At 40.9% G+C, this 25931-nt stretch overlaps 6 protein-coding genes across 6 annotated transcripts in view; 1 reads left to right on the top strand and 5 right to left on the bottom strand.

The window, feature by feature from the left end:
- The window catches only part of LOC132873166 (fibroblast growth factor 18-like), a 66805-nt gene that overhangs the window by 22486 nt on the left and 18388 nt on the right, over positions 1 to 25931 (top strand). The window lies entirely within an intron of this gene.
- LOC132873781 (protocadherin alpha-2-like) lies at positions 15 to 3161 on the bottom strand. Its single transcript, XM_060909584.1, has 2 exons — positions 873 to 3161; positions 15 to 29 (listed from the first exon to the last, which is right to left on the bottom strand). The coding sequence occupies exons 1-2, from the start codon at positions 3159 to 3161 to the stop codon at positions 15 to 17; spliced, it is 2304 nt and encodes a 767-aa protein (XP_060765567.1).
- LOC132873780 (uncharacterized) lies at positions 4248 to 10409 on the bottom strand. The gene is made up of 3 exons (XM_060909582.1): positions 8024 to 10409; positions 6759 to 6814; positions 4248 to 6641 (listed from the first exon to the last, which is right to left on the bottom strand). The coding sequence occupies exons 1-3, from the start codon at positions 10407 to 10409 to the stop codon at positions 4248 to 4250; spliced, it is 4836 nt and encodes a 1611-aa protein (XP_060765565.1).
- LOC132873727 (protocadherin alpha-4-like) lies at positions 11314 to 13662 on the bottom strand. The gene has a single exon (XM_060909512.1). The coding sequence runs from the start codon at positions 13660 to 13662 to the stop codon at positions 11314 to 11316; it is 2349 nt and encodes a 782-aa protein (XP_060765495.1).
- On the bottom strand, positions 15077 to 17488 carry LOC132873779 (protocadherin alpha-8-like). The gene has a single exon (XM_060909581.1). The coding sequence runs from the start codon at positions 17486 to 17488 to the stop codon at positions 15077 to 15079; it is 2412 nt and encodes an 803-aa protein (XP_060765564.1).
- LOC132873828 (protocadherin alpha-C2) lies at positions 21860 to 25730 on the bottom strand. The gene is made up of 2 exons (XM_060909627.1): positions 23164 to 25730; positions 21860 to 22153 (listed from the first exon to the last, which is right to left on the bottom strand). The coding sequence occupies exons 1-2, from the start codon at positions 25579 to 25581 to the stop codon at positions 22130 to 22132; spliced, it is 2442 nt and encodes an 813-aa protein (XP_060765610.1). The 5' UTR covers positions 25582 to 25730; the 3' UTR covers positions 21860 to 22129.

Raw genomic sequence — 25931 nt, 5'->3', positions numbered from 1 at the left:
AGCCGGAGAGCTCTTCATGCTCCTCCTCTCTGTGATTATGCAGCAGAGAACGTGGAGACGATAATGTGGAGACTTATGTCACGGTCACCAGCGACTCCTTAAGGCTGACTTTTTTTGAGGAGTGTTTTTAGCAAAACAGATGCTTGACTTAAATATAATATAAGTTTAAAACCCCTGTTTGAGATATTTTTCTTCTTTTTGAAATAGAGTCCTTTCGGTCAATTCAGTATCTATTCATAAGTGAAGTCATTCGTCTGATTGGTGGTACTGAAAGGATATTTAAATATGCTGATTAAATTTAAAGTTTTCAGGTTGGCATTTCCCCTAAAGCGTAGAAAATAAAGCCTTTGAGTTTCTAAAAGTCTTTTTAAATATGCATTAATATTGTTCGAGTTTAAATGTTGATTTTTTTTCTGTGTGTGTGTGTGTGTGTGTGTGTGTGTGTGTGTGTGTGTGTGTGTGTGTGTGTGTGTGTGTAAAATTAGTCTATTTATATCTAATATCCAGCAGAAAGCCAATGGCTAAAACATATTGTAGGGGAGGCAATATGTTGTATGTCGTGACTAAGAAAATGTCAAGCTCACGTAGACACTTTCCCAATTTAAAAGATTTTATTTAAAAGATTTTATTTTAAACATTTTTCCTAAACAACGAAGGACAGAAGATTGTCCCACACCAAGACATTCAAAAAAAACCAAAAAATCATGCAATGCTTCCAAATGGAAAAGCCCTCCCTAAATAGTGACGTCACACAAAAGAGCAAAAACACTTGGATATCCCGAAAGCTCTTAAAGTGATATTTGATACATCTTATAGTATTTTAGATACAAAGATCACGTGACCCAAAATGCAAATTTTGATCTCAAGCTTACCTTTGTAGCACTAGGAAGAGTTTGTGTCCTGTTAAAAGTGTCTCCTTCATTAATGCTGATCAGCTCTGCGTCTGCAGGCGGAAACGGCGAGGGGAAAACCACGACGTCACTCTTCAGTGTGTCGGAACTAAAACACACATCATACTGCTGAGTGGATTTGGAGTAAGACCAGCTCCCGTCAGGGTGTGTAGTGACCACTGGAGCGCTGGACCTGCTGAACCCACCGTCTGTCCCGTAGCATTTAGCTGCTATTAAAGCGATGAGGCTCAGTAAAAATATCACTGACACTGAGACAATAGCGATGAGCAGATAGAGATTCAGATTAGAAACATTCTCCTCCTTTACTGGCACTTGTCTTAGTGAAGGCTGCAGGATGTCCATGTTTTCCACAACCACAACTTCAACACTCAGAGTCGTGGACAGTGAAGGTTCTCCATTATCCGAGACACTGATCAGAAGAGGGTGAGTTTTTAAGTCATTGTCACTCATTCGTCTTTTAGTCCTTATTTCTCCTGTGCTGGTTCCGATTCGGAAGAGGTTCGTTCCCTTTGGTTCGGTGATGTGATAAGATAATAGTGCATTATAACCTGAATCAGCGTCGACAGCTCTGACTTTAGCCACAAAATACCCCGCTTCAGCAGAGTAGGGAATGTTCTCAGTGTTTACTGACCCGGGTTCAGAATAAGGAGGGAGAAAAACTGGACTGTTGTCATTCTCATCCAGGATAAAAACGTTCACAGTGACGTTACTACTTAGTGGAGGAACTCCCGAGTCTGAAGCCTCTACTATAAACTGAAGTCGTTTTATTTCTTCGTAGTTAAAGGACTGTATGGTGTATATTTCACCATTCATAGAATTGACGTTTATCATCGGTGATACCCGAACCCCGCCGCTGGAATTCTCTAACAGTGAGTATGAAAGTTCAGCATTTTTACCAAGATCTGAATCCTCTGCCCAAACTTTCACCACATGATCTCCAACCTGTCCGTTTTCTCTTATATAAGCGTTTACAAGTGGTGTCGGGAAACGTGGAGCGTTATCATTAACATCAGCGATATTGACAGTAATTACAGCGCTGCTGGAAAGAGGCGGAGTCCCTTCATCTGCAGCAGCAAGAGAAATGTGGTAATGAGAAATATTTTCTCTGTCCAAAGGCCCATCTACCAGCAAGGAGTAATGGTTTTTATACGATTGCTCTAATTTAAAGGGAAAAGAGCCCTTGATTGAAAGGTGCACAATGCCATTTTTGCCACCATCATGATCAGAAACTGTAACTAAAGCAACAGCAGTCCTAAGTTTAGTGTTCTCTTTTACGCTGTCGAGTAATGGAGTCGTTTCAATTTCCGGAGCGTTGTCATTTTCATCTAAAACCTCGACTAAAACTTTACACTGTGTACTCTGCGGAGGAATGCCTTTGTCTCTTGCTTGAATTCGCAACTCAATGGCTCGATTTTCTTCATAATCAAGTTGTCCATTAATTACAATTTGACCAGTATCAGGGATTATGGTGAATAAACCTTTCTTTGACTTCCCGTGTCCTAGAATCGAGTACACTATGTCACTGTGTATGCCCTCATCTAAATCAGAGGCGGAGACAGACAAAATTTTAGTTCCTAAAGAAATATTTTCTTTTACTTTTACTTTATAAAGAGGCTTGCTAAAAACTGGACTGTTGTCATTGACATCTATGACGTTGACAATTATATTCAAGGTCCCTGACTTGGGAGGTTTTCCTCCATCTAGGGCGCTAAGCAACAGACGAAGAGATGACAGTTTTTCTCTGTCTAAAGCTTTTTGCAGCACCAACTCAGCCGACACACTCTGCTCATCATTCTGTACATCTATCGAGAAGAACTCATTCGTACTCAGTCGGTAATCTTTCAGCGCATTGCTGCTGATATCATTGTCCTCGGCTACCGGAAGAAGAAACCTTTCTCCAGGGACAGCGTTCTCCGTCACATTCAGTTTGAAGGTGTCGAGTGGGAAATGAGGTGCGTTATCATTTATGTCCAGGATCGTGATCTCAATCCGATAAAGATGATGAGGGTTCTGAGCAAGAGCCTCGATATTCAAGACACATTTCTGGTCTAAATTGCAAAATGTCTCACGGTCAATTCGCTCACTTACGAACAGCGCTCCAGTCTTCAGATTCACATCGAAATACTTCTTATTAGATCCAGACACAATCTGAAACAGTCGATATTCCAAGTCGTGCGTATTAATGTTCAAATCTTTCGCGATGTTCCCGACAACCGTCCCCTTTTTCACTTCCTCTGAAACGGAATACATAATCTGACCAGATGACACCTCCCATGAACAAAGAAGCATTAAAATGAACGACATGAAACATCCTGAGAAATCCATAGCGAGGTGTCCCTCTTTGTCTTTCAAATGTTTAAAAGAAAGACTTTCTAGATACTTCAGATTCAGCGACACAATAAAACCCGACAGAGCTCGTGTCCCGTCTGCGACTGCCTTTTAAATGGTCACAGATTGTTTTGTTTTTTTTTTCTTTTCATTGGGTGGTGCAAAGAAAGTAAATGGCCCTATTTCGCAAAGTCGCGGTCTGCAACGACCCCATGTGGTGCAACGAAGAATTGTCTTGTGTTTGTGTTTATTTTTAAGCTAATTTGATCCACAACAAATGCATTTTTTAAAGCACTGATATCAGTTAACTTCCATAAATAAATAAATAAATAAATAAATACTGCCGTATTGAAATTCAAAGTTATGTCCCAGTACCTCAGTTACACCCAAGAGGAAGCTAAATCATCCAAATTATGGGGGGAAAATAACTAAAATACGGACTGTTGCAGTATATACTGCTGATCCTCCAAACTCCATTACTTAAATGTCAGAAAATATCTTTATATTTATATCATACATTTTCACTGTTTATTCTTAGTTACTTTCTCAATACCAATAATATGTATCATATATTTAATATTCTTATGGTACGATCAGAAAATGCACTGAGCAGTCCTGCATTATGTACCCTTTGTCTTCATTTCTCTGCACTTTAACACTGAACTGGAACATTGTGTATTCCGTGATTTTTTTTTTCATGTTGCACATGTGGTGTGAGGGAGTATGTTTTTTGTTTCCTAGTACATGACTAGTCCATGCTAGTACAGTCACAACAGAATTGAAATAAATTTTTTGACTTGAGAGATCAACTGTTAAAACTTGTAAAGTTCTCTGCCCCTTTCTTACTACAGTCGCTGTCCATTGTACTGAAGTAACTCTTCAGTAATTAAATCAGTAAAACGCACGTAATTCTACTGACAGACAAGGAACTATATTTGAAAGTAAAAAGCATATATCTACACAGCATAAGATTTATTGCACAACATTTTGGTGTGTGATGATGGAAGATTAGTCTACAAACGCTCTTCTTACCTTCCCAGTGCTAGGAAGAGTTTGTGTCCTGTTAAAAGTGTCTCCTTCATTAATGCTGATCAGCTCTGCGTCTGCAGGCGGAAACGGCGAGGGGAAAACCACGACGTCACTCTTCAGTGTGTCGGAACTAAAACACACATCATACTGCTGAGTGGATTTGGAGTAAGACCAGCTCCCGTCAGGGTGTGTAGTGACCACTGGAGCGCTGGACCTGCTGAACCCACCGTCTGTCCCGTAGCATTTAGCTGCTATTAAAGCGATGAGGCTCAATAAAAATATCACTGACACTGAGACAATAGCGATGAGCAGATAGAGATTCAGATTAGAAACATTCTCCTCCTTTACTGGTACTCGTCTTATGCTTGTCTGAACGTCATCTATATTTTCCACAACCACAACTTCCATTGACAGAGTCGTTGACAGAATTTGGTCTCCATTATCCGAGACACTGATCAGAACTGGGTGGGTTTTTAAGTCATTGTCACTCATTCGTCTTTTAGTTCTTATTTCTCCTGTGCTGGTTCCGATTCGGAAGAGGTTCGTTCCCTTTGGTTCAGTGATGTGATAAGATAATAGTGCATTATAACCTGAATCAGCGTCTACGGCTCTGACTTTAGCCACAAAATACCCCGCTTCAGCAGAGTAGGGAATGTTCTCAGTGTTTACTGAGCCGGGTTCAGAATAAGGAGGGAGAAAAACTGGACTGTTGTCATTCTCATCCAGAATAAAAACATTCACAGTTGCATTGCTGCTGAGAGGTGAAACTCCAGAGTCAGTGGCTTGAATTTGAAACTGAAATGACTTAATCGCCTCATAATCAAATGACTGTTTACTGTATACATCACCATTTGCAGAATTAACGTCCACCAAGGAAGTTAAATAGTTTTTGGAAATTAAAGAGTACACTATTTGAGCGTTTTCGTTGATATCTGCGTCCTTCGCTGTTACTGTTGCTATGATATTTCCAGCAGGACTGTTTTCTTTCACATAGACGTCCATGATTTTGTCTGGAAATCGAGGTGCATTGTCGTTTACATCAGAAATGTGAATTGTAAGAACCATATTGCTGACTAGTGGCGGGTTGCCTTTATCAGTAGCTGTGACACTGATGTTATATTCAGACGTCTTTTCTCTGTCCAGAGGTCCATCTACTACTAACGAGTAATAGTTTTTGTAAGATGGTTGAAGAATAAATTGATTGGATCCTTTAATCCAAGCACTGATCTCTCCGTTCTGACCCACGTCGTTGTCAGCAATCGTTATCAATCCAACCACGGTGCCAGAAGTCGCGTCTTCTCTGATAGTGCTGGAGAGAGATGTGAGGGAAATGACAGGCGCGTTGTCGTTCATGTCGAGCACTTCAATTAAAACTTTGCAGTGAGAAGCCCGAGGTGAAGAGCCTTTGTCCTGAGCTTGTGCATGAAGCTCAAACGCAGCAGTGTCCTCTCTATCCAAATGTCCTTTCACTGAGATTGCACCCGTGACTGGGTTTATTTGAAAAATGTCGCTGGACTTTTCTTTTCCGTGGCTTATGAGTGAATAAATTATTTCTCCATTCGTTCCCGCGTCTGTATCACTGGCGTTTAGCTGAATAATCTGAGTTCCCAACATCGTGTTTTCAGGGATACTGACTTTATACAACTCCTTGCTGAATACTGGAGTGTTGTCGTTTACATCGATTACATTAACAGTTACCTCAAGAGTGCCAGACCGAGCAGGTTTTCCCCCATCCAGGGCAGTGAGCACGAGTTTCACCATCGCCTGCTTCTCTCTGTCTAAGGATTTCTGTAAAATTAACTGCGGGGACATATTCTGCTCTGCGCCACTCTGAATGTTTAGAGAAAAATATTCATTCGAGCTCAACTTATAGGTTTTAATCGAGTTAACGCCGACATCTGCATCACTCGCCCTCGGCAGAGGATATCTCTCACCAGGAAATGCATGTTCTGCGATATTTAAATCGTATATTTTATAAGGAAATGATGGAGCGTTATCGTTTACATCCACTATATTCACATTGACACTGAACAGCCTTAAAGGGTTTTGCGCAATTGCTTCAAGATGAAGAGAACACGTTTGACTCGCAGGACACAGATCCTCTCGATCGATTCTCTCGTCTACATATAACTCACCAGTCTTTGAATTAACCTCAAAATATTTCTTGTTGGACCCAGAAACAATCTGAAACATGCGCGATTCCAGTTCCCGGACGTTCAGGTTTAGATCCTTCGCCATATTTCCAACAACGGTCCCCTTGTTCACTTCCTCTGTCACTGAATAGACAATCTGAGCGGAGGATAAATCCCACAAACAAAGAGGCAGGACAATCCGAAAAAACACATGCGGTTTGGAATAGAAGGCATCCATCATTCAATTAATAATGATGTGTAGACAAATATAAAATATACAAATCAAATCCTGCGCATGGCTACATTACAGTTCAGCTCGAAATCAGGAGAGTAAAAGCGTCTTCTCGTACTCAGTTACAGTAGGATGTCTGTCTGGCCTTCCCCCTTTCAAGTCCATGTAAATAAAGGTGGAGTCTGAATGGGAAGATGCTCACTGTCAGTGTCACGGTCAACATCGACCTCTTGTGTCCATTTTAAACAAAATTGGCCCACAAATTCACAACTCTGAAGTCTACACTAAAAAAAAAATTAATAATAATAATAATAATAATAATAATAATACGTTGAATTATTTTTTTCTTTGCATTCGGTATCGCTTCATGATTTTTGCAGTAATATTGAAATCTAACATCCAAAATTCCAGCATAACCTTATATCGTGATATTCAGATATAATTAGAGAGACTTGAATACTTAATGAAACATAGAAATAAGAAAAATAGTGTAACTGGCTGGTGTCCTCGCAGATTTCCGTGCTATTATATCACTGAATGGACCAATTAACCATTTTTAGTCAAGACTAATCTTACGCACACAAATAATAACAATCTGTCATCCCTTCCTTGCCCTGTAACTTAAATAATCTCTAATAATATTTCGATAGATAGATAGATAGATAGATAGATAGATAGATAGATAGATAGATAGATAGATAGATAGATAGATAGATAGATAGATAGATAGATAGATAGATAGATAGATAGATAGGCAAAACGCACCTGTTCTGAACTTTTGAAACTTCTAACACTCCGATTCACTGACATGCAGCCACAACTAATCAATTCAGAAGCATACAACCTTTCTTTCCCCTGAAAAAATACACTTGAGCTTGACGAGGAAGGAAATTCTTGCCTCCTGTCAAAATATTTCAGTTTCATAAAATAAAACCGCATCTCGCTCGCTCAGGTTTGTTTTTTTTTTTTTAATGAGCAATAAAAATGTGAAACTATATCCGTCAGCCCGTAATAAAGTTGTTCTTTCTTTTTGATACAGTAAATTTTTTCCACTACCAAAGGAATGTATCAAATCTAGACAACAAGGCGATCTCATAATAAAGAAATCCTTCCAGTCAGCTGTATAGACATTAATTACAATCCACACGATTGAAATGAACGCTGTCCAGAGATGAAGTGCTGAAAACATTTCTTTAAAATGTGAATGTAAAGAAACTGCGTTTTCAAGCTCCAAAAGAATATACAGGCAAATAACTACATTATAGATAGACATTAGAGTAGATTCATACGTACTAGGAAGTCGCAGAAGTGAAAACATGTTGCTTCGCTAAATGAAGTGACAAAACTTAGGAAAGAATTCTACACAAATCTGATGCATATATATATAAAACAGAATATCAATTTAAAAAAATCTCCTACCTTCCCAGTGCTAGGAAGAGTTTGTGTCCTGTTAAAAGTGTCTCCTTCATTAATGCTGATCAGCTCTGCGTCTGCAGGCGGAAACGGCGAGGGGAAAACCACGACGTCACTCTTCAGTGTGTCGGAACTAAAACACACATCATACTGCTGAGTGGATTTGGAGTAAGACCAGCTCCCGTCAGGGTGTGTAGTGACCACTGGAGCGCTGGACCTGCTGAACCCACCGTCTGTCCCGTAGCATTTAGCTGCTATTAAAGCGATGAGGCTCAGTAAAAATATCACTGACACTGAGACAATAGCGATGAGCAGATAGAGATTCAGATTAGAAACATTCTCCTCCTTTACTGGCACTTGTCTTAGTGAAGGCTGCAGGACGTCCATGTTTTCCACAACTACAACTTCAACACTCAGAGTCGTGGACAGTGAAGGTTCTCCATTATCCGAGACACTGATCAGAAGCGGGTGGGTTTTTAAGTCATTGTCACTCATTCGTCTTTTAGTCCTTATTTCTCCTGTGCTGGTTCCGATTCGGAAGAGGTTCGTTCCCTTTGGTTCAGTGATGTGATAAGATAATAGTGCATTATAACCTGAATCAGCGTCTACGGCTCTGACTTTAGCCACAAAATACCCCACTTCAGCAGAGTAGGGAATGTTCTCAGTGTTTACTGACCCTGACTCGGAGCAGGGCGGGAGAATCACCGGGGCGTTGTCATTTTCGTCGTTGATAAAAACATTCACGGTCTGATTGCTGCTCAGAGGCGGTGCTCCGGAGTCAGTGGCCTGAACTCGAACTTGGAACATTTTGATCTGCTCATGATCAAACGATCTTTGACTGTATATATCACCAGTTTCCGAGTTGATCTCTAAGGGAATGTCGCCTTTCCCTGCACCGAGCAACGCGTAGGATACACGCGCGTTTTCCTCCGCATCCGCGTCATGTGCGCTTACTTGCGCTATGACAATCCCAGCTGGACTGTTTTCTTTAATATAAACATTTTTGACAGGTTTTGAAAAGACAGGCGCATGATCATTGACATCACCAATTTGAACTCTGAAGACACTGATGCTCGACAGTGATGGATTCCCTTCATCTGTGGCTTTTATCGTAATATTATACACAGCAACTTTCTCCCTGTCCAGTGGTCCGTTTACAACTAATGAATAATAATTTCTGTAAGATGACTCGATTTTAAAAGGATCAGGACCTAAAATGTTGCAATGCACCACTCCGTTTTTGCCTCCATCTTTGTCAGAAACTGTAAATAAAGCCACCGCTGTGCCGTCTTTAGCGTCCTCTCGGACATTACTCGTGAGTGAGGTCATCGCTATTTCTGGTGGATTGTCATTCATATCAATAATTTCAACCAACACTTTGCATTGAGAACTTTTAGGAGGTTGGCCCCTATCCTTAACTTCAACTCTCAGTTCAACCGCAGCGTTTTCCTCATAATCGATTTCACCTTTGACTGTTATAATTCCACTTTCAGGGTGAATTGAAAACAGATCCGAGCTTTTCGCATTGCCTTGCCTGACTATCGCATACGTAATTTCACTGTTAACTCCTTCATCTAAATCTTTGGCTGAAAGAGAAATGACCTGCGTGCCAAAAGCGGAATTCTCATTCACCTTTACCTTGTAAAGCTGTTGACTGAAAACTGGGGAATGGTCGTTAAAATCCAAAACATTTACAAAGATCTCTAATGTCCCAGACATCGGAGGTTTTCCTCCATCCAGTGCAGTCAGTACTAGATTAAAAACCGGCTGCGTTTCTCGATCTAAAGCTTTCTGTAACACTAACTCGACTGAGGTAATCTCCTCCCCATTTTGTACATCTAAAGAAAAGTGTTCGTTTGGGGTTAATTTATACGTTTTCACTGTATTGCTGCCCGTGTCTGGATCATCAGCCAAAGACAATGGGAATTTCTCTCCAGGTGCAGAAATCTCTGATATGTTCAGTATCTGGCTACTAATCGGGAAAGACGGAGCATGATCATTGATGTCTATTATATTTACCTCGATACGAAACATCCTGAGTGGGTTGTGAGCCATTGCCTCTATCTGGACGGAACATTTCAGAGCTGTGGAGCACAACGCCTCTCGATCGATCCTTTCATTAACAAACAACGCCCCGGTCTTCAGACTGACCTCAAAATATTTTCTGTTCGATGCAGAAATCATTTGAAACATTCGGGCCTCCAGATCCTGAAGGCTGATGTGCAGATCCTTTGCTACATTCCCAACAACGGTTCCCTCTTTCACTTCCTCAGAGACCGAATACACGATCTGACCCGAGGATAAATCCAACAAAAAGAGAGAGAGCAGAATCCGAGCAGACAGAACCACAAACATAGCATCCATCCTAAAGCCAAGTCACTTCAAACTGTGCGATTAAAAAACACTAACATGTAAAGAGGCTGTTTGCTACAAAAGCACAACCGAATGCAGACATCTCACTCGCGCCGTGAAGGGACGGGTTAGTAAAACGACCTGTATTAAATAATATCTAAATTACACTCTACGGTCTACAGCGCCCCCACGTGGTCCATCCAGGTGGGGACTTGATAAGCACTCAATACATAGCCTAATGAAGGATTCGACAAAGCAAAAGGTCTAAAAGGACGAAGAAAAAGGAGAGGGGAAGAAAGAAAATCTAAACACATATATATACACTTGCTTCTTATTTTAGCAAAATCCAGAAGCCTTCATTATGTTCTCTTTTGTTTGTTCTGTTTTTGTTTTTGCATGAAAAGTTCTCTTATGTAATATGATGCTTTCTTTACCGACAGGCAAGCATTTTTTGTGTAACATTTAATTTTGTGCTGGAAAGCTAATATTTCTGGAATGACTCTATAATGTAGAAGTCATAAAATAAAAATCTATTGCAGAGTTTGTACTATAAAAAAAAAATAGTGTGGCTAAGACTTTTGCAAGGTCCTGTGTGTACTTAAGTATAAAAGTTTAGCGTAGTACAGAAAGTTTCCAGAGAAACAGCAGAATAATCCTTCATCACCTGAGAAAGCAAAAAAATACTCACAGAAATTGAATGAAATTTATGTTATGGTTCTGTTTGAACAATTACGATGACATTACCAGCGAAATTTAAAGAGTGAAATAGCAGCAAAAACACGTGCATTTCTTCAAGTTCAGTCCTTTATTAAACGGGCTGGATAACAGCTTCATTCACAACGATAACTGAGTTTCAAGACGTTAAAAATGGCTAAATTAATGGCAACACTAATTCTATTCAAATCACCAGTTCACATCAGACAAGATTAGAGTCCCTTACCTTTGTAGCACTAGGAAGAGTTTGTGTCCTGTTAAAAGTGTCTCCTTCATTAATGCTGATCAGCTCTGCGTCTGCAGGCGGAAACGGCGAGGGGAAAACCACGACGTCACTCTTCAGTGTGTCGGAACTAAAACACACATCATACTGCTGAGTGGATTTGGAGTAAGACCAGCTCCCGTCAGGGTGTGTAGTGACCACTGGAGCGCTGGACCTGCTGAACCCACCGTCTGTCCCGTAGCATTTAGCTGCTATTAAAGCGATGAGGCTCAGTAAAAATATCACTGACACTGAGACAATAGCGATGAGCAGATAGAGATTCAGATTAGAAACATTCTCCTCCTTTACTGGCACTTGTCTTAGTGAAGGCTGCAGGATGTCCATGTTTTCCACAACCACAACTTCAACACTCAGAGTCGTGGACAGTGAAGGTTCTCCATTATCCGAGACACTGATCAGAAGCGGGTGGGTTTTTAAGTCATTGTCACTCATTCGTCTTTTAGTCCTTATTTCTCCTGTGCTGGTTCCGATTCGGAAGAGGTTCGTTCCCTTTGCTTCAGTGATGTGATAAGATAATAGTGCATTATAACCTGAATCAGCGTCGACAGCTCTGACTTTAGCCACAAAATACCCCGCTTCAGCAGAGTAGGGAATGTTCTCAGTGTTTACTGAGCCGGGTTCAGAATAAGGAGGGAGAAAAACTGGACTGTTGTCATTCTCATCCAGGATAAAAACGTTCACAGTGACGTTACTACGTAGCGGAGGGACACCAGAGTCACTGGCCTGAACTTTAAACTGGAAGATTTTCATCTCCTCAAAGTTGAAAGACTGCATGCTGTAAATTTCTCCTGTAACAGAGTTGATGCTGACAGCTGAAGGTAAAAGCATGTTAGAGTTGCTCAGTAATGAATAAGTGATTTGAGCATTTTCACCAAAGTCGGTATCTTGTGCAGAGACACTTGCTATGAGAGCACCTGCTGGACTGTTCTCTTCAACATAAACACTCAGAGAAGATTCAGGGAAACGGGGTGCGTTATCATTTACATCCGAAATGTGGACAGTCAGGACAGCGGTGCTGGAGAGAGGAGGGACTCCTTCATCTGTGGCTGTTATTGAGACATTATACAGGGCGTTTTCTTCTCTGTCGAGCGCGTCATTGAGGACCAGTGAATAATATTTCCCCTGTGTGGACTCCAATACAAATGGAGAGTTGTGAGATATGAAACAGCGCACTTTCCCATTGTTACCTCCATCCTTGTCCTGAACTGTGATTAATGCAATCACGGTCCCTTTCTTGGCGTCTTCTCGCACGTTGTCCAAAAGAGATGAGAGCTTAATATCCGGCGCGTTATCGTTCACATCCCCTACCTCCACTAGGACCTTAGAATGAGCTGTGAGTGGTGTCGCACCTCCATCTCGGGCTTCAACACGAATTTCGTACGCGTTTGTGGTCTCATAATCTAAAAATCCTGTTACTGAGATTTCCCCTGTACTCGCATCAATCGCGAATTTATCAGATATTCCTTTCTGACCTTGTTTAAAGGAATATATCAGCTCACTATTGACGCCTTCATCGAGATCGGTAGCATTTAGCTTTAAAACCGACGTCCCGGCAATAACATTTTCTTGAACCAAAACTTTATACACAGTTTTAGAAAACACAGGCGCGTTATCATTCGCATCTAAAATATTCACAATAATTTCTGTTGTACCAGATCGTGGTGGTTTGCCAGCGTCAAGTGCAGTCAGCACAAGCCGGATGACGGATTGTTTTTCCCGGTCAAGGTTTTTCATCAGCACGAGCTCGGCGGAAGGACCTTGGTCAGCGTCTGTGTGAACCTCCAAGCTGAAAAAAACATTCTGGGACAGTTTGTATGAACTGATCGAGTTGCTTCCAATGTCTGGATCTTCAGCACCAAGTAGAGGAAATTTAGCTCCGAGCATTACAGATTCTGCAATATTTATAGTCTGTGATTTCCCGGGAAATATCGGCGAGTGATCGTTAATATCGAGTATTTTTACCTCCACGCTGTGCATCTGCAAAGGATTATTAATAATCGCTTCCAGAGTCTCTGTACAAGTGTCCATGTTTGGACAGAGCTGCTCTCTGTCTATCGGCTCCAATACGAACAGAGCCCCAGTTTTTACATCCACATCGAAATGTTTCACCAACGAACCGGATACGATGTGAAGCCGACGCGACTCCAAATCAGCAACATTCAGACTCAAGTCCTTGGCTAAATTTCCAACAACTGTCCCTGGAATCACCTCCTCAGAAACAGAATACGCAACATGGCCGGATGAAACGCCCTGAATACAAACCAACATCCAGAGCAGCCAGAAAATCCAAAACAGTTCCTTCATCTTAAGCACATTTATTTTTTTATCTCTTCTTCAAAATAAATAAACTGCTCCACGATATCAGCTGAGAAACGATAGAAAATGAGTAGAATGGGTGGAAGGCTGACTGTAATCGACGTGAGACCGAGCTGTGACGAGAATGGTTCCAGTGCAGCTCAGCAACACAGTTCTGGCGATTTGGTTTTTCCTGAATAGCAATTTCGCTCAGAGAGCTCGAAAGGGGATTTGCAGATAGACAGCGCCATCATGTGGACACGTAAAACATAAACAAGACTTTCTGCAAGCTTTCTCCAAGAGAAAGAATTTTCTAAAACCTGACGTTCCTTATTTTAAACACAATAGCAGTTCTTTCATACACAGCTGTTAATGTTTAATTTAAAAAAAAGAAAAGAAACTCAACCCTGATGTGGTTTTATTGTAAAATAAACAACATTTAAAAAATGGGGAAAACTAAATTGTTCTAGAAGTTGGCATAAGTTGTCAGTTTTAAACAAGATAATTCAAACCAATATAGCCTATACGTAAATAAAAAATATTAACAATAACATCCTCAGTCATAGATTAAATCAACCACATAAAAGTAATTTACGTGTGAAACTTTCTCAATATTATATGCATACAAAAAAGGTACCAAGGGTCGGTTTTTAGTGATTGACAAAAAAACCAAATAATTTTATGAGGTCCATGCTACCACACATCAGTGTATGAACTTCACCAAGTCATGCCAACTGTTACACATTTGGAATCATATCGGCCACAACCTGTTCATAAAAGGCAAGTATATGAAACCATTTAACTTCTTAAAGACACCGTAAACGAAGCTTTGGCAACGTGATTAGCATGTTATAGTAACACAGGCAACACTGCAATACTGCTATCAAATGAATCACCTCATGGCCAGTCTCTGTGAAGTGTGATGGAGTTAAAAAAAAAAACATTGTTTGTTAGATATTTACAGGGGAGAAAAGGCAAAGTTAAAAGTGCAAACAGGAAAATACGTATTTTGAAGATGAGGTCCTATGAAGTGAAATTAAAAATACAAATTCCCGAATTGTGTGTAAAAGAGGTTATATTGTCAGAAGGGATGAAGGAAGTTATCACGGTGAGTTTTGGGTGACTGTCGCTGACCAGCAAATGGTTCTGAAATGATGTCCTCCAAACTGATCACAAATAAGAAGAAAATATGCCAATTCAGAACTATAGTAAGCTTTAAAATAAATAAAGTCCAAAGAAAAGGTACAAATACATCCCCTAATCTTACTCAACTGTATTTTTTTTTCGGGTAAACTCAGATAAATGTTCACATGTTCCACCTCACAAAGTAACTGAAAATAAACCATCATCTGGAATGATGAAACCTATTAACATATTTTACAAAAATCTACTGCCTATAGGCATAAATATATAATTTCCTTACCTTCCCAGTGCTAGGAAGAGTTTGTGTCCTGTTAAAAGTGTCTCCTTCATTAATGCTGATCAGCTCTGCGTCTGCAGGCGGAAACGGCGAGGGGAAAACCACGACGTCACTCTTCAGTGTGTCGGAACTAAAACACACATCATACTGCTGAGTGGATTTGGAGTAAGACCAGCTCCCGTCAGGGTGTGTAGTGACCACTGGAGCGCTGGACCTGCTGAACCCACCGTCTGTCCCGGAGCATTTAGCTGCTATTAAAGCGATGAGGCTCAGTAAAAATATCACTGACACTGAGACAATAGCGATGAGCAGATAGAGATTCAGATTAGAAACATTCTCCTCCTTTACTGGCACTTGTCTTAGTGAAGGCTGCAGGATGTCCATGTTTTCCACAACCACAACTTCAACACTCAGAGTCGTGGACAGTGAAGGTTCTCCATTATCCGAGACACTGATCAGAAGCGGGTGGGTTTTTAAGTCATTGTCACTCATTCGTCTTTTAGTCCTTATTTCTCCTGTGCTGGTTCCGATTCGGAAGAGGTTCGTTCCCTTTGCTTCAGTGATGTGATAAGATAATAGTGCATTATAACCTGAATCAGCGTCGACAGCTCTGACTTTAGCCACAAAATACCCCGCTTCAGCAGAGTAGGGAATGTTCTCAGTGTTTACTGACCCGGGTTCAGAATAAGGAGGGAGAAAAACTGGACTGTTGTCATTCTCATCCAGGATAAAAACGTTCACAGTGACGTTACTGCTTAGCGGAGGGACACCAGAGTCACTGGCCTGAACTTTAAACTGGAAGATTTTCATCTCCTCAAAGTTGAAAGACTGCATGCTGTAAATTTCTCCTGTAACAGAGTTGATGCTGACAGCTGAAGGTAAAAGCATGTTAGAGTTGCTCAGTAATGAATAAGTGATTTGAGCATTTTCACCAAAGTCGGTATCTTGTGCAGAGACACTTGCTATGAGAGCACCTGCTGGACTGTTCTCTTCAACATAAACACTCACAGAAGATTCAGGGAAACGGGGTGCGTTATCATTTACATCCGAAATGTGGACAGTCAGGACAGCGGTGCTGGAGAGAGGAGGGACTCCTTCATCTGTGGCTGTTATTGAGACATTATACAGGGCGTTTTCTTCTCTGTCGAGCGCGTCATTGAGGACCAGTGAATAATATTTCCCCTGTGTGGACTCTAATACAAATGGAGAGTTGTGGGATATGAAACAGCGCACTTTCCCATTGTTACCTCCATCCTTGTCTTGCACGGTGATAAACGCAATCACGGTCCCTTTCTTAGCGTCTTCTCGCACGTTGTCCAAAAGAGATGAGAGCTTAATATCCGGTGCGTGGTCATTGAGATCCAGCACCTCCACTAACACTTTACAGTGCGATGCCAGTGGACTTTGTCCTCTGTCCCGCGCCTCCACGAGGATCTCATACGCATTTGATTCTTCATAATCCAAAATTCCTGCGACTGCTATCTCTCCAGTGTTGTTGTTGAGAGCGAATTTGTCCGCAATCGCTTTTTGACCTTGTTTAAATGTGTAAATAATTTCTCCATTGACTCCCTCGTCAGGATCTGTCGCGTTGAGTTTTAATATCACTGCGCCCACAGCTGCGTTCTCGAAAACCTGAGCTTTAAACAATTGCTTTGCAAAAGCCGGCGGGTTATCGTTCGCGTCTAAAATGGTGATGATAATATTCGTGGTACCAGATCTCTGTGGCTTTCCACCGTCCAGTACAGTCAGGACGAGGTGGAGTTCGGCCTGCTTTTCTCTGTCTAACGCTTTTTGCAGCACGAGTTCTGGAAATGGTGCACTGTCTGCCTCGGCATTTACCTCTAATTTAAAAAACGGGTTGGCTGAGAGCTTATAAGTGGATACAGAATTACTTCCAACATCTGGATCTTCTGCTCCCAGAAGAGCAAATTTAGCCCCTGTAAGTGTGTGTTCAGATATCCGGATATTTTGAGATTTTACTGGAAAAGCAGGGTTGTTGTCGTTAATGTCCAGAATCTTTACCTCAATGCTATAAACATTTAAGGGATTGTTAAGTATGGCTTCCAAGCTTTCCGTGCACGCGTCGTTATTCGGACACAGCTCCTCTCTGTCGACCGTCTCCAGGACGTACAGAGCCCCAGTCTTTATATTCACATCAAAATGTTTCTTTGTTGATCCCGAAACGATTCGAAGCATCCGAGACTCGAGCTCGTCCACTTTTAGGTTTAAATCCTTGGCTAAATTTCCGACAAACGTCCCCTGGTTCACCTCTTCAGACACGGAGTAAAGGATGTGTCGGGAAAAGGCAGACCGTGCACAAAAGGATAGCAAATACGCAGACACGATCCAGAACCGTCCAGCCGCATGAGATGAAGCCATCATCTACAAGGTTTTCGGGGTGCAGAGCTCCTGATCTTACGTTTATATTGACTTTAAGTATTTCAAATAAATTTCTGGCGAGGTCATATTAACATAAGACGATATTATCACTCCTGACTGAGCTGTGACTGGGCGTGCATTCGTTTGTATTAAGAGGAGAAGCCCAAAAGGGAACAGACTTTCTGATTTCTTAATAAACAATGCCATCGTGTGGTGATTTCACTGATTAGAATTATCATTGATTTATCTTCACGCTGAATTAAGGCAAAGAAGAATGTCTCCATCATAAAGTCTGAGTGAATTCATGAATCAAAGCAAATCCAAACCTGCAAATAATTTCAGCACCACGGACAGTTCCTATCTATCTATCTATCTATCTATCTATCTATCTATCTATCTATCTATCTATCTATCTATCTATCTATCTATCTATCTATCTATCTATCTATCTATCTATCTATCTATCTATTTCTTTGTTGATTTAGGACAGGATTTCAAGAAAATTGATGATTCAACACATTTTTAATTCTCTTTATATTTATATAATAATAATGTATTTTATTTTGCTCAAATATTTTCTTGGAAAAATTAATTTTTTTTAATTACAAATGAATTAAAATACCCGAGTACGATTTTTTTCCCCCTCAATACCAGTATCAGGTCTAGTGTATATGGAGGATTTGGTAAATGGTGTTTTATTCTCTGATTAAAGATACCATTTAAATTAAAATTCATCTTGTATACATATATATGCATAGATTGGATTTTTTTTCAAGGAACAATAAAATTGGCCTGTCATCCCCCAAAAAAGTTTAATTTAGTCTTATTCGATATGTTTCTTACAACTCAGAAGCAGGTCTTGAGACAATTAGTTTAATTAACGATTTCTGAGTATTTAATATTTGCTTATAGGCTTAGAATTAATATTTTGGATCAATAATATATCTGATTTTTCATCATTGACAAAGGAAAGCTGGGTGAAATTTGAAAATGTTTTGGATTCATTTGGAATATGAGAGTTTTCCTGCTAATTTTCCTGTATTTATTTGTTTGTTTGTCTGCTTTTTTTAATTTATTTGTTTTTTGCATCTTCAACCTGTTCAACAGTTCCACCTAGTGGTGTAACTCTCTCTCTCTCTCTCTCTCTCTCTCTCTTTCACTCACTCATCCCCCCCCCCCCCCCACACACACTTTTCATTTCCCACACATTTCCGTGTGTGTGTGTGATAGAGATGGGAGGGGTTTGGGCTGCTGGAGTTAGAAGAATCTGAGAAAAAAAAATAGAGCAGTGCAGAAGAAACTGAGCGCTCTGTGTGTGTGTGTGTGTGTGTGTGTGTGTGTGTGTGTGTGTGTGTGTGTGTGTGTGTTCACACTGAATGATTAAGTACACGAGGTAAAAGGTATCCTGCTCTAAATCAGAGACAGAGGGGTTGTCATGGTGATTGTTGCCATGGTGATACTGATAGGTCCTGCCTTTAGCCCACTGAATGCAAACTGCAGCTCCTGTCATGGGATACAGGAAACAGGGGCATTCATATTTTTAATTGTTTCAGTTAAAAGAAATTAGATTTAAATGATTTTGATAATTTATTTATAAATCAGGCGGCACGGTGGTGTAGTGGTTAGCGCTGTCGCCTCACAGCAAGAAGGTCCGGGTTCGAGCCCCATGGCTGGCGAGGGCCTTTCTGTGCGGAGTTTGCATGTTCTCCCCGTGTCCGTGTGGGTTTCCTCCGGGTGCTCCGGTTTCCCCCACAGTCCAAAGACATGCAGGTTAGGTTAACTGGTGACTCTAAATTGAGCGTAGGTGTGAATGTGAGTGTGAATGGTTGTCTGTGTCTATGTGTCAGCCCTGTGATGACCTGGCGACTTGTCCAGGGTGAACCCCGCCTTTCACCTGTAGTCAGCTGGGATAGGCTCCAGCTTGCCTGCGACCCTGTAGAACAGGATAAAGTGGCTACAGATAATGAGATGAGATTTATAAATCAGACAGAAAATAATAAAGGCTCGGAGAAAACTAAACTAATTTATAAATGCTTTATTGATGCTGCTGTATTTACAAGAGCATGTTGTATGCTGCTATATTTAGAACTTTAAAGAAGAAATAACATTTTTATACTGATGGTTTCAAAAGAAATCTTATGTCCAGAAAGCCACTACATCTCACCATCCAAGGTAATGATAAAATGAACTCAAAAGCTGCACTGAAGCAATAAAAATGAAAATAAATACAGGATTTTGAGAACACACTAATAAATCTGGGGAAAATAACATGAAACAGAGTTGTCGTTGTCGTTGTTGTTGCTGTTTCCATACACTTGCTTTAAATATAAATAAATTTCAGGAAACTCTTGTTCATCTCATAATCTTCATTCTGTCCAGATGGCACGCTTTACATCCTGTTCACATTTCAGTCACACATCCAACACGAGGGACAACCACGTCTGTACATCAATACTCACACAAATCACAGAACTTTGAATTCAGAAAAAACTCACAGAACTCAGAACTCAAGGGGGAAAAGGCACAGTTTTCGTTTTTTTTCGTTCTCATATTTCACTGTAACCTTTTCGTGTGTAGACTCCTCTATGTTGGTAAACAACATTATAGAGACTAAACTTTTGTTCCAACACAAAAGGACTCGGACTGACCGGAATTTTCGACTGGCTTCCTCCAGTCCTTGTCAAGGAATGACCCTCGGCTTCCGGCGAGGGTCATTCCTTGACAAGGACTGGAGGAAGCCAGTCAAAAATTGAGGTAACCTTTTCCTTTTACAGATCTGGGCACTTGAATACTTCTAGTATGGACTGAGTGCTTCAATGTGTGTTTATATCAATTATAACAAATTAACAAATATATTTTGTGTAAAATGTCACAGCATCAAAGTTTTACACAAAATGTACTTGAACAATATTGCTAAAATTGTGTTGTATATAGTATCTAGAAAATTCCATACACATATATGATACCATACATTTGTAATATAAGGAGGTGTGTTTTTAGAGTTTCCTGCTCAATGAAACGCTGTGGATTTAACAACAGCAACACGTGACCTACATTTCTAATACACACTCTTCACTTACTTTTTCCCTCCATGTCTCATTTTCTAAACAACCTGGCATTTTTAAATATAATTTTGGTCACTGTAGTATTTGGAACATAATGCACTTAACACAAAGCAGTAATATACATAATACACTTCTTGGCTTAATATAATACATATGTACATAAGTTTTTGCCCTTCATACATCTATAAAACAATTTTAAAAAATTTCAAAAACCTGCTTACATGTTGCCAAAAAATTGCAAATCGATACACTTCTTTCTACAAAAACAGTCTGATCTTATCTAAAAAAGCAGCAAGTCGTATTTAAGCCTTATTAGTCTCATATTATTGGCTGTTTTTTCTGATCACATGTCTAACCATGTATATTTTGCTCGATATCTTACCCTGCTTTTCAGCCGTTACTGCAGGGGATTGGATTAATTTTGCCACTGAAGACATGCTGAACTATTCATCCGGTTTCAGAAGTCCACAATGTGTAAGTTTCTGGTAAATGCTTTAGTGAGATTCAATGAAATAATTTAAGCCTTTAAGATGATTTTTGATGGGTGATGTCATTCATCCATTTCATCATTAAATGCTCGAGTGAGCATCAAACTGAACTCAGCCCCCTCGAATGTTTTTTCTTTACTTGAGCTCATTTTTAATGCTACTTATTGCTTCTTTAAAGCTTCGTAGCTACACACATATCCGTGCATGTTTAGATGTGTTATTTCTGCACATTCGCTGGGTAGTCACGATGCATTGGAAGCAGCAGGGTTTAAAAAATTCTAGTAAGGTCTTGTCATGTAAACTAAAGTCATCTTGAGAGCAGCAGATATAAAGCAGATGCAGGTAGAAAGTATTGTGTTCTGATAGGTAGTGTTCACATTTATTTGACCTGATAATATCTAGCCTTAGTATTAAAAAACAGCCGATAGGGTCAATTTGCATATGACACGTGAATTTGTAACAATTCACACAACACATTTTGTATGAGAAGTTACAAGGTTAAGGTTAAGGTCAGGGGAAGGGTTAAAGTTTAAATCGTCTCTTGCGACTTTATCTTCATTTCCTTGTTTGCGTTTGTACTTTGGAGTTTTACTTTCCGTGAGTCATGTTCAGTTTGTCATCAAACCAATAAAGCCACATGCCTGATTCAGGAAATTGTGCTCTTTGGATTATATTTGACATTAAATGAATTGTTGTCCAGTTCAGAGTGCTTGACCAGTTCAGAGTAACACTGGTTTAGCATGCATAATAGATCAAGCTGATTTCCAAGGAAAAAAAAAAGTCAAAAATATTTTTTGGATGAGTATCTTGCCTTGTCTTGTCACAAATCCACGGTTTATTTTTTAATCATCTTCTTTCTTCCTCTCGATATCCAGAGTCCTTCAGGACTCATTTAAGTCACACAAAGTCTTCTTAGCCATGCAACGTTGTTGTTGTGGTTACAGGAGGATGAGAAATACAGAGGGTTGGTGAGATGAGGTTTTTCATGTGTCACAAGAGTTTATCAGAACTGAATTCTCATGAGTTCTCCAACTAGATCAAGATCGGTGTTCTCTTCATGAGCAATGGTTGGTGAGGAAGATTCAGGATCAAGGTAGGTCACTGCTGGAGTCCTGTCAGGAAACAGAAAGAAAACACACTTTCACTTTCACATTAGAACAAAATTCAGACTGTTATTTTGTATTGGCCAAAACTTAAATACAGTCTCTAAGCGGTTTGTTTTCTAATGTAGTTCTGATTGGCAGTTGGATTAGAGTGGTCATTAGATTTATTAGCATTATCGATGTGGGCAGAGTTTCCCAAAAGCATCATAGCACAAAGATCATCATTAAAATGTTAGAATGAGCATCACATTGAACTCTCTCTCTCTCTCTCTCTCTCTCAGTTCACTTAACTCAGCCCTGATTTAGCCTTAAATCTGAACCTAATACAGTTGCAACAGCTTTGTTTGAATTTATCCAGAATAAAAAAAAAGTAAATTCCGATCCGTGATTGATGTGGATAATGTGTGTCCAAGAGAAAGGGTTCCAAGAACAACCCAAGTATCCAACAAACCCAAGCCCTTTTTCGTAAAAGTGCATATTTACACTAAAAGTAATTTCATGTTTAGTACAGTTAGTGCAAAATACAAAATGCCCCGGAATCTGCATTTCTAAAATCAAAACATATTCAGTTACAGTAAGAGTCCTGTTGTTGGAGCTGGGAAAACAAGTACTAAAGAGCTAAAGCATTACTTAAGCATCAGGATACTCTTCCTATCTAATCTACCTATATTTAAAACTATTTTGCCAGTAAAGTAAAATGTTCTCAACTGGAATGTAAATGTAACTGGCATTGTATATTTCGGCTCCACAGGATTGTCATACTAGCAATTACAAAACCAAATTTCTGTAGTCAATTAAGCAAAACGTTGAAAACATTTTAAATCAGTTATGTTTTGTGCCCTTTCCATTCCACAGTCGGAGTTATGCAACATTTCTTGGCTCCTTGTATTGCTCTCTTTATCCTCCTATTTAATCAAACCTGCACCTAGTTACTGAGTAACAATGATAACAGTCACTTAGAAGTTTCCTATATTGTAGTTCTTATGTATTTAGTAATTATTGATATTTGTATGATGTACCTGCAGTGTGGAAGATCTGGATTCGCTGGTGGTTGTGAGAGCAGCACTCCGTGGTATACTGGACACGATGAAACCGGTGCCGTTAGGTAATGGCTGTCGAACTACTACCTTTCCTTTCCGTGTTTCAGCTAGAAACAGACTGTACCAGTAAGCATCACTGGAAATGAGGGTGGAGTCACCGATGGTCGAGTTCCTCTGGCTGGTGACACTGTTTCGACCATGAACAGCTGCTTTGGAGGGTCTGGGCTTCTGGCACTTCAGCACGATGATAACCAAAATGGTGATGAGCAGCAGAAAAGACACAGAACCCAGACTAAGCAAGAGATACAGGTTCAAATCTGTGAACAGGTCATACTCCATCGGCATCTCTGTCGTCTCTGTTAACTGCGTGACCATTACTTGCTCCACAGTGGAAACTTTGATGGTGACCGTGGCAGATTGTGGAGGATCTCCGTTATCTTTGGCTACAATCACAAGCCGTTGGTATTTGGGATCTCGGTAGGTGAACATGCGAGCGGTCCGCACCTCACCGTTGTAGCGGTCCAAAGTGAACAGTGATGCATCAGTGACCTGGAGGAACTGGTAAGTGACACGCGAGTTCTGTGCTGAGTCTGCATCCAGTGCGATTACCTTCGCCACCAGAGAGCCCTGATCAGCAGCCCGTGGGATCACCTGGTCGATGATAGTGTCGTGTGCCCTCCACGGTGATACGATTTGAGGTGCATTGTCGTTCTGGTCAAGAATGATCACACGCACTGTGGCATTGCTACTGAGGGGTGGGATGCCAGAGTCTCGAGCTTCTATGTGAAAGAGAAACTCCTTCTCACGCTCGTAGTCGAAGGTGCGCAGTGCATGCAGGTTCCCATTTTCTGGGTTCACAGAGAACAACATAGACACAGACGTGTTAGAGATCTCCTTTTCAACTATGAAATAGACAAGGTACTGGTTTTCATTCAGGTCCGGGTCGTGTGCAGTGAGAGAGCAGAGAAGCTCACCTGGCTCATTGTTTTCAGGCAGGTGAATCATGTAAAACGACTGAGGAAACACAGGAGCATTGTCGTTCACATCCAGGATCTCCAAGCTAATGGTCTCGTTGTCAGTTAATGGTGGAGTTCCTCTGTCTATGACATGGAGTAAGATCTCATAACTAGAGTCTTTCTCACGGTCTAATGGGTCTTTGATAATCAGTTCGAAGTAATCCTCGGATGATTTGTTGAGAAGAAAAGGCAAAACCTCAGCGTTGTTTAAAGAAAGAAAGACTTTGCTGTTATCTCCAGAGTCTCTGTCACTCACACTGACCACAGCTATCAGCGTTCCCACAGGCTCATTCTCCTTAACTGAGCTTTTGAACGATTTAACTGTGATGACAGGATAATTATCATTTAAGTCTGTGATAAACACCAGTATTTTGCATTGTGCCGAAAGTGGACTTACTGCTTTGTCTTTGGCTTCAATGTACATTTCAAAACTTCTTGCCTCCTCATAATCGATGACGCCGTTCACTCGGATTTCTCCATTTTGGGGATTCAGAGAGAACTTCTCCTGTGTTTTTTCAGATGTGTACAGAGTGTATGAGTACGCCACCTCAGCATTGGTGCCTTCATCTCTATCTGTTGCGTTGAGCTGCATGACCAGCGTACCAAGTGGGGCGTTTTCGACCAGATCCACTGAATACACCTGCCTGTCGAACTGAGGAGTGTTGTCGTTGGTGTCCAGTACTTTCACAACGACGGTGGCGGTCCCGGTCCGCGCCGGGGTGCCACCATCCACAGCTGTAAGGATGAGGCTCTGCACAGCCTGCTTTTCTCTGTCCAGAGGTGCTTGGAGAACGAGGTCCACGTATTTCGTGCCGTCACTTCCTGACTGAATCTCAATAGTGAACTCGTCACTTTGGCTCAGGAAGTAAGTCTTGATCGAGTTTTGTCCGACATCAGCATCGACTGCGTTAGTTAAAGAAAATTTCTCTCCAGGCCTTGCAGATTCTGAGATATCCAGCGGGATGCGCTCCCTCCTGAACTGAGGGGCGTTATCATTGATGTCCAGGATCTCCAGCTCGATGTTGAAGATGCGTAACGGATTCTCGATTACAACGTCCATTTTAAGGAAGCAGGATGAGGACGTCTTTGCAGGACAGAGGTGCTCTCTGTCGATCGTTTCGGTGATGAACATTTCTCCCGTCTCTTTGTTGATGTCCAGGTATTTTTTGCTGTGGATGTAGTCGAGCTTTACGTTGCGCTCCGCGAGGCTCTGCGCTTCCAGCCCCAAATCTGAGGCTAAATTTGCCACCACAGTTCCTTCTGCTGTTTCCTCCGGGATCGAGTACCGCGTCACGGTGAAAGCTAAGCCCCACAGTGTGGAAAACATAACAAACGTGACGTGCCATGACCTCGTGCACAAGGCGAAAGCTCGCGGATCCATTGCAAACAGAAAATGCGTGGAGTCCCGACGCGAATAAACACGACCTTCAGACAAAGCGCGTTCACTGCACAATTAACATAGAACTGATACCATCCCTGTGCATTTCAAAAAATAACTCTGCATAATCCTTAAAGGGTGTGTGTCTATGTGCACAGCATCCAGGACTGTCATGGCTTCCTCAACACACTCTCTCTCTCTCTCTCTCTCACACACACACACACACACTCCTCCTCCCGATGGATAATCACGATCCATTAGAGCTGAGCGAGGAACAGCATCCTCTCGAACATCCTCTGCCTCTGTCCATGTGAACGACAAATAAAAACTGACCTCAGAACAAAAAGAAGGAA

The sequence above is a fragment of the Neoarius graeffei genome, chromosome 25 (genome assembly GCF_027579695.1).
Source record: "Neoarius graeffei isolate fNeoGra1 chromosome 25, fNeoGra1.pri, whole genome shotgun sequence".
Lineage (NCBI taxonomy): Eukaryota > Metazoa > Chordata > Actinopteri > Siluriformes > Ariidae > Neoarius > Neoarius graeffei.
Note: the sequence above shows the minus strand (reverse complement) of the source record. Positions and strands in the feature narration are given on the sequence as shown.

Bases quoted from the DNA above. Each gene is read 5' to 3' on its own strand.
- LOC132873781 (XM_060909584.1), bottom strand. From the start codon at position 3,161: ATGTATTCCGTTTCAGAGGAAGTGAAAAAGGGGACGGTTGTCGGGAAC.
- LOC132873780 (XM_060909582.1), bottom strand. From the start codon at position 10,409: ATGGATGCTATGTTTGTGGTTCTGTCTGCTCGGATTCTGCTCTCTCTC. The intron at 6,815-8,023 runs GTTTTATATATA...CTTCCCATTCAG, and splicing joins TTTTTTTAAATTGATATTCT to ACTCCACCTTTATTTACATG. The intron at 6,642-6,758 runs GTAACTGAGTAC...ATTATTAATTGA, and splicing joins GGCCAGACAGACATCCTACT to ATGATGGATGCCTTCTATTC.
- LOC132873727 (XM_060909512.1), bottom strand. From the start codon at position 13,662: ATGTTGGTTTGTATTCAGGGCGTTTCATCCGGCCATGTTGCGTATTCT.
- LOC132873779 (XM_060909581.1), bottom strand. From the start codon at position 17,488: ATGGCTTCATCTCATGCGGCTGGACGGTTCTGGATCGTGTCTGCGTAT.
- LOC132873828 (XM_060909627.1), bottom strand. From the start codon at position 25,581: ATGGATCCGCGAGCTTTCGCCTTGTGCACGAGGTCATGGCACGTCACG. The intron at 22,154-23,163 runs GTACATCATACA...GTTTCCTGACAG, and splicing joins CCAGATCTTCCACACTGCAG to GACTCCAGCAGTGACCTACC.